The following is a 7,812-nucleotide window of genomic DNA, read 5'->3' on the forward strand; positions in this document are numbered from 1 at the left end:
TAGAATTATGTACATGCATACTATATATGCATACATATGTGACAAATGCAAACACGTGATACAAAGAACTATAATAAGGATGTGTACCTTGATGATAGGCACTGTGATTGTTAGACTCACCAGCCCCTCTAGGTGCTGTCTCCTGCTCCATGTTTTCATTATGTAACTCTATTGGACCAGCACTGGGGACAGCACTACTGGGCTGGCAAGCTGTGAAGGTTGTGGATGGCTCTCCTGATTCAGCTCCGCTGTTTGGCTGCTCAGCAATGACAGAGCGCTGTGGCTGATCACCTGTAGCAGACCTGGTTTGGGGGCCTGTAGGGCCACTTTCAAACTGTATTTGCTGCACAGCACTGTTTGGTTGTGCAGTAGCATAACTAGCAGCACTCCTTGGCTGAGCAATGAGACTACTGTTTGGCTGTCCAATGACAGCACTGCTTGGCTGGCCAATGACAACACTGCTTGGTTGGCCAATGACAACACTGCTTGGCTGACCAACTGGACCACAATTGTCTTGTGACTGAGGTGATGTTGTCCCATTATAGGCAGCAGCATAGACAGCTCTAACAGTGGAAGGAGGGGGTACAGCAGCAGGAACAGATCTATTTGCCAAGGGAGGGGTGATAGCAGCACCGGTGACAACACCATTAGAAGAGGGGCGAGGGACAGCATCATTTTGAGAGGCTGGAGGTACAGCAGCATGAGGGACAGTACCATTTTGAGAGGCTGGTGGGACTGCAGCATGAGGGATAACTCCATTTTGATGGGCAGGTGAGACAGCAGCACGAGGGACAGCTCCATTTTGAGAGGCAGGTGGGACAGCAGCATGATGGATAGCAGCATTCTGAGGGACTGGAGGGACAGCAGTATAAACAGCACCATTAGCAGCATTGTAGGTGACAGCAGCAGGGACAGCTCTGTTGGCAGTAGTGTTTCTTCTCCTCTTCTTTCTAACCAAAACACTGATACCACCTCCTGCCAGGAGCAGACCTACAACTGCAGTTATAACTATCAGAGTTGTCTCCCACCATTTTAACCCTTTCTTGTTCTGTAGTGACGTGGAGGGAAGAGTGCCTGGAAAGAGATGGAATAACAGTTGTAAGTTAAAATATGTAGGCATTTCTTAGCTCTGAAATGACATCAATGGGGTCATGCGAGGTAAATGGTAGCATGTTCGGCTCAGGACCAAGAGGTCATAGTCTGAATCCTATTGTGGCTGATCTCGTGCCCTAGGGGAAAGGCACTTTACATATTTTTAACTTTCCTTACTTCACTCAGATGGAAAGGAGACCTATCTTCAGTTGGGGACGCCCCTTGAATAGGATGTTCAATTAAGGTCCCATGTTTGGGGAGAGCCACACCCCACACACATTAAAGATCCCACCCTACTCTCATGTTCCTAATAAACATACCCCCCGGAATAAACATCCCCCCCCGGACAAATCGTCAAAGTCTAATAAACATACCCTCCGGAATAAACGTACCCCCCGGAAAATGACCAAATTGACAGGTGAACTGTGTGTCTTTGATACTAAAATGTGCTCTTTATTTCAATACCTGAATATATTGGCAAATCTTTCACTGTTACATTTAATTAGTGAGTATATATCACTTTAATTAATGAGTATGTATATATTCAGTGGTCGAAATACTTTTTTTCAGTGCTCTGCAATATTGCAGAAGAGTCAAAATTTCGTCCTGCAATTTGGAAATACTTTCTGCAAATACACAAGCCCCCATATTACAACCTTCTGAAACCAATAATGCCTATTTTTACATCATATATATATATAACGGTATAGCTTTGTAAATCTGTAGCATTACTGAAATTCTTCAAAATATCACTCTTTTAAATATGTTCAGACCGTAAAATTGTATCGGTCCGGTCCAAAAAAAACCGAACGTCGGTGGACCGGTTTTTTGACCGGAACAAAAATCCATATTTGTTGCTACTGAATAACTGATGATCACTACATACAAAGAAGCCTGCCAGGAAAATGAAAATCCAGCCTTCAAATAAAAGAAGTTTACCTTAGTCTCCGTCTCTCTCATTTTGCAACAATATTTTCCCGTATTTTGGTACCGATAGTCATCTAGAAAGCATAAAGGACAAGTCTACGGGTCGTGCTTGGTTCGGATCGAGCCGAAAATCACTGATTTTACACCATATGGTCACAATGTGATGCACGTAAATTTTCACTCGAAATGAGAAATAACCGCCCAACAAAACGGACCATTAGGTTCCCAGTGCTGTATTTCTCTTTTGTTCATGTGTTTTCTTTGCTTGAATCGTGCAAAATACCAAGGAAAAACATCGAAATTTCGGCAAATTAACGCCGAGGCGAGTGTGGTTTTTCGGAGGAGCCATGTTTCCTTTGCCGTGTTGCCTGCTGGGAAATGCTCAGCGAAAACTGCCGAAAATTGCCGAGGCAGTTGTCGGGTCCTCCCGGGAGACGAAATCTAACATCGGAAAATGGCGAGTGCCCATATTTGGTTATCGTCGCCTTCGTCGCCTTGTCGAAATCGTTCAACTTTGACCCCAAATTCCCTTATATGGGACCATTACAGTCTGCTGGAAAACGCCGGCAGGTTCGTGCGGCGCAGGTTTTCGATCTATTCACAGCGCCACTGCTTTGCTAATTGAAAACTATTGAATCCAGAGCCTATTTTTTCCTTCTGCAAAATTGCAGATTGTAAGATTTTTTCTTCTGCAATCTTGAAAATCTATCTGCAAATTGCAGACTGCAGACGGGTATTTCGAACACTGATATTGTACTTGTTTTGGGGAAATACAAAATCCGTAGGAGAAACACTTCTGAAATGCACTTTGCTAAGCCTTCTCCTGCAACTTGAGTTGAAAATCTGACTAACTTAAGAGATAGAAAATCAAGCCCAATTAAGTACAAATATAGGGGTTTAATGAGTATATCTACAACAAAATCCATTTCAACATAATAATTATTTGGTATGGTACATTGTCTAGTCTGGTCAAAGTCTGGATTCTGAAGAAGAAAAACTTCTAGAAGAAAAAAAACTTTTGTAAGAAAAAAATAATTAATTCAGCATAAAATTTTGATTAGGTTTCCATCTCATTGTTTTTTTAAAATCGATAATGTGATTGTATCAATTTTAAAGCCCTAAAATTAGCTAAATCGGCGCTTTTACGGTGATTGAGCAATATGGGTGCCCTATGACCTTTGACTTTTTACGGGTCATGCTGCTCAGGCGCTAGGCGCCCTCCCCACGTCGGCCGTCCGTCTTGTGGGCAAATTTCTACTTTTTTAGGGGTTTCGGGACCTAAAAACTAACACCAGAGGGAAAATAAACCACATACGTTTTTTTCATGGTAAATATCGCTAAAATGGACCACGCATTATTCTGCCGCGTTGCCGATTTTGACAAGGACTTGCGGCCGCCATGTGCTAAATTATACGTCGATTAGCTACTCGTCTTCCCCTTCGGTTTTGTATGGGCAAATTTTTGCTTTTTCAGACGCTTTGGGACTTAAAAATGGACAGCAGGCGAAAAATAAATAATATACATTATATTCATGGGGAAATGCCGCTATCATGGACCAAATATTTATCTGTGACGTGTTGCCGAATTTTGCGGCCGCCGGCCACTTGCTGATGGTGCGGTACGTACGGACAATTTTTTTCCCAAAAAACGTACCGTCCCTAAATTAGGGACGGTACGTTTTTTATTATAAGAATGTAAAATTAAAATTCTTATTATAAGAATGTACCGGGTGGACGTTCGGGCCGAAAAAAATAAACGTACCGGTACGTTTAATCGGGACATCAGAGTACTTATTCCCAGTGTGAGTGACTTAAACCTTAAGTTACAGTCTGGCGTTAACGCAGCTTGTACATCTACTTACTGTACAGTGAAAACTAGTGTGTTACGCCTAAAGGCGTTATGCAACACAAACAAACAAGCACATTGAGAAAAAGACATTTAGTTTTTAATTAAAGCCTAGGGAATATCTCTAGCAGAAAGTAGACAGCATTTCCGGTCGGACTTTAGAGCATGGTACTACCTGAACCTGATGTTACATGTAAAATATAGAATACAACACGGGGTATTCCGTATCGCCCGAGGTATCGGCCCGACCGCGGCCGGAGGGCAATCCGACTCGCGGGAGGGCCAGGACCGAGGGCGATGCTGAATACACCATGTTGTATTTTATTTATGTCATACCCACCCAAGAAAACACGCCTTTCAATGCAAGATGAACCAAAAGTTGGTGCCACTAAACCCTAAAATGCAACAACATCAATTCTAACGTCCGGATTCTGTATCCAAATTTTCGAAAGGGGCACAAGCGGGTAGGGCGAAACGCCTTGAATCGTTTTATGGAAGCCGGCCATGGAAGCGTTCGATAACGGGTTCCGGACCGGGACGTACCGTACAGTACGGAACCCATTATCGAACGTTATCGCGGCCTGGGTATGATATAAGTACTAGTATGCAGCACTACTACTGGTACCTTTAAGTTCAACTTAGTATTACCTACAGAAGGCGGTGTACTGCAGACAGCATTGTTGGTTCTGCAGCAGGGTATGGTACATGTACCTGTATCATGTAGGAACCTGATGTTACATGTAATGTATTTAGCACTAAATATAGTACTATACCTACCTACAGAAGGTGGTGTACTGCAGACAGCATTACTGGTTGTATTGCAGGGTTCTCGTGTCTCTAACCCCTCCTCCTCACACCTGCTGCACTCTCCACACACCTGCACCAGAGATGTCTCGTTGGAGTAGAAGCCATCCTGGCACCTGATGCAGACTGTATCACTCTTGTATGTGGCTGTGTGGACAGATTTGTACAACCAGTGATGAGCTAGTCTGTTGGGGTTGTCTGCTGTTATGTACACTTTTGTATCTCGGCTGCCAGTGGGTCCTGGGATTTATTTGTTCATCAACAATAAACCAGTCTACAAATACAACTCCTTTTTGCAGTCTGTCACTAGACTGAGTATAAAATGACATACAGATAAAATACTATATATCACACCTCATTTACTCCACACATTTGACCATATGCTGCACTGAGAACTCAACATGATATAATAAGTTATCCAAAATATAACAATTTTCACTAATCAGGCACATACAAGATTAATTTATTAAAGGCCTATATTACATTATATAGATTACAGATTACAGACATTAAACGGATAGTGAGTGAGTGTGAGTGAGAGAGATTACATGGATATATATATATTGCACATTATTGAAGACACTGCACATGAGCACATTAGCACTTATTACAGTGCCTGTGAGAAACTTGTAATGATGTATGTGAAAAGCACTTTGGCAGAATGTATCATTTAAGGTCATATTCACATATTTAGCAATGTCATCCTGTACTTTACTTTTTAGATGTTGTGTCAGAAAAGACAGATATCATCTCCAACAGGCAAAATTCTGATGCACTGTTGACCAAACATCAAATAAAATATCATGAAATATCCGGGTTTTGCGCAGATACAGTACATTCTGCCAACACCCTATGTATAATGCACTTGTCATTGACAGAGTGTCAGAAAATTTAGACAATACATGTAGAACAGAACATGGAGCTTGAAAACCTAAGTAGATATTCTGTAGCAGTTTGACCTCATATATACCTTGATGTGCCACCCCTTGGCCTGGTCCACACGGTGTTTTAACTTTACATCCCGGCTCTACCAGACTCCAGAACCTGTCCTGGGGACACTGACAGATGTTGTTCTGGGTTTTGGAGCAGGGTTGGATGGGAGGGGCTGACCTGCCGTCCAGCCAGGCCGCGCTACAGTCACTGCAGCTGTGACAGCGGAGGTTACTGGAGGGGCAGGGCTGGTACTTGTTGTCTGGACAGACTAGACACCTGCTCTGGGTACTGCCTGGGGTGCAGTGATCTTCTACATAATGACCTGTGGAAACACACGTATGCATGAAGAATATTATTTATTAAAGAAGCCTTTTAATGGATCCTTACATGTTTTGTAAGGTACATAATCAGCATAATTCGTAATAAGTTCTGACAATTTAATGTTACTTTGTAATTTATGAACGGCGATAACCCCCATGCAGGCCCTCTACAGTTTTCATACAGGTACTAGTACATCATTTGAAATAGTTTTTTATTGCCTGGAAGCCATGAATTTTTTTAAGGGGCCATCTTCAAATATCACTATGTTTTTTGCCCTGGAGCTCACTACAATTAGTTCAAGCTGTTGCCCCCTGTGCGTTAGCCTGGAAAAAGTCTGGCATCCAGGCTAGATTTCGTATGACATCACCAATTTTTAGGATGATAGAAACAACTGTTAAGTCAGTCAAGTTTCTGGGACTTCATTTCACAGATTAGAAAACTTTTCAATGTTATTGATGAAAAAAGTGGATGCTACTTGAAATCAACATTTCTCAGATTCATATCTTAACTTTGCTCGAGTTCGAAGGAAAACATATTGTTTTTACTCAGTTTCTTCTTCTTCTGTTCCAAACACTAACTTCTGACCTGGCCAATGACATGATTTGTTGATGTCTGTCACCACGGTGACTGGTGTTGGATTACATAATGTTGCAATTTCATGGTCTGCTCTGCTCCTGTCACAATATACTCATAGTACATGTATGATGATGATGATGATGACTGCATGGTTTATTCACATAAACACATAACCACATATGTGAATGTGTTTGAGTAAAAATTAACAGGGCAGACCATATACGAAGGTAAACATTATGCATTTGCTTTGCAAATGTTATTTCTCTAGTTTCTTGTGTATCCTATTACCTAAATGTAGACATTAATATCAACATCAGAAAACCATATGTGTTACCTGCAGGGCAAAGCTCACAGGTCAGGCCAGGTATGGAGGGGTGGGGGTAGGTGTGTTCTGTTGGGCAGAAGTCTGGAGTGTTGTCAGCACCTGTAGTCTGGAACAACATGCCATAACTACAATTAGAGGTGGTGTCACTCACTCACTCCTTCACTCACTCACTCCTTCACTCTCTCACCAACGAACTTACCAACTCACTCATTCTCCCACTAACTCAAGTTCTATTCACTCACTGCTTCACTTACCCCCTTCCTCCAACACTAACTAAATCTCCCATTTACTCACTCACTCACTCACTCACTCACTCACTCACTCACTCACTCACTCACTCACTCACTCACTCACTCACTCACTCACTCACTCACACACTCACTCACTCACTCACTCACTCCACTCACCAACTAACTTACCAACTCACTCACTCTCATAGCCTGGGTTCCAGACCCATAGCACACTGGACACAAATATCTCAGTGAGCCTGGGTCTGGTAGGGTCAGATAGACCTGCCACTCGAACGCTCAGTATCTGAGCGTAAGGACCCATTGGTGGCACAGCAGGAAGCAATTCTACACCTCTGCTATGATTGGTTAAAAACTCCCAGCTGGATCTTTGAATCTTCACCAGCAGATGAGATAAAACTGTAGATAAGGTGTATTTTGTCCTGGTGTGTTAGAGGACTGTTACCTAAACAAACAGGAAAGCCTGGGTTGTACACTACTTCTACTGTTAAATTAAGTTCTGCTGTTATTTTGGAAAATAAACTCCAAAAACATCTAGAAAATTCACTGGTTAATGATTAACTGTTGAGCCCAAGATTGTCTCCTGCTGACCAATGGTGGTACCATGTAACAGGCTACCTGTGGTGTGAGGGGTCATCAATCACAGCTTCTCCTCCCTATGCTCGAGAGCCTTTCCTAAGAGACCCTGCCAGACCCTTGCACACTGAGATATTTTGTGTCCAGTGTGCTTTGGGTCTGGCA

At 42.5% G+C, this 7,812-nt stretch overlaps 1 protein-coding gene across 1 annotated transcript; it reads right to left on the reverse strand.

Moving 5' to 3' along the window:
• Positions 1-120: 120 nt before the first annotated feature.
• Positions 121-6,941, reverse strand: LOC109461640 (tumor necrosis factor receptor superfamily member 1A-like; the record flags this gene model as incomplete). The annotated part of the gene is made up of 4 exons (XM_019758021.1): positions 6,833-6,941; positions 5,639-5,923; positions 4,642-4,815; positions 121-1,074 (listed from the first exon to the last, which is right to left on the reverse strand). Coding segments are annotated over exons 1-4 (1,522 nt in total), but the record flags the coding sequence as incomplete, so codon positions are not given.
• Positions 6,942-7,812: the final 871 nt, after the last annotated feature.

This window comes from Branchiostoma belcheri, unplaced genomic scaffold (assembly GCF_001625305.1).
Source record: "Branchiostoma belcheri isolate BF01 breed outbred unplaced genomic scaffold, Haploidv18h27 scaffold942, whole genome shotgun sequence".
Classification (NCBI taxonomy): domain Eukaryota; kingdom Metazoa; phylum Chordata; class Leptocardii; order Amphioxiformes; family Branchiostomatidae; genus Branchiostoma; species Branchiostoma belcheri.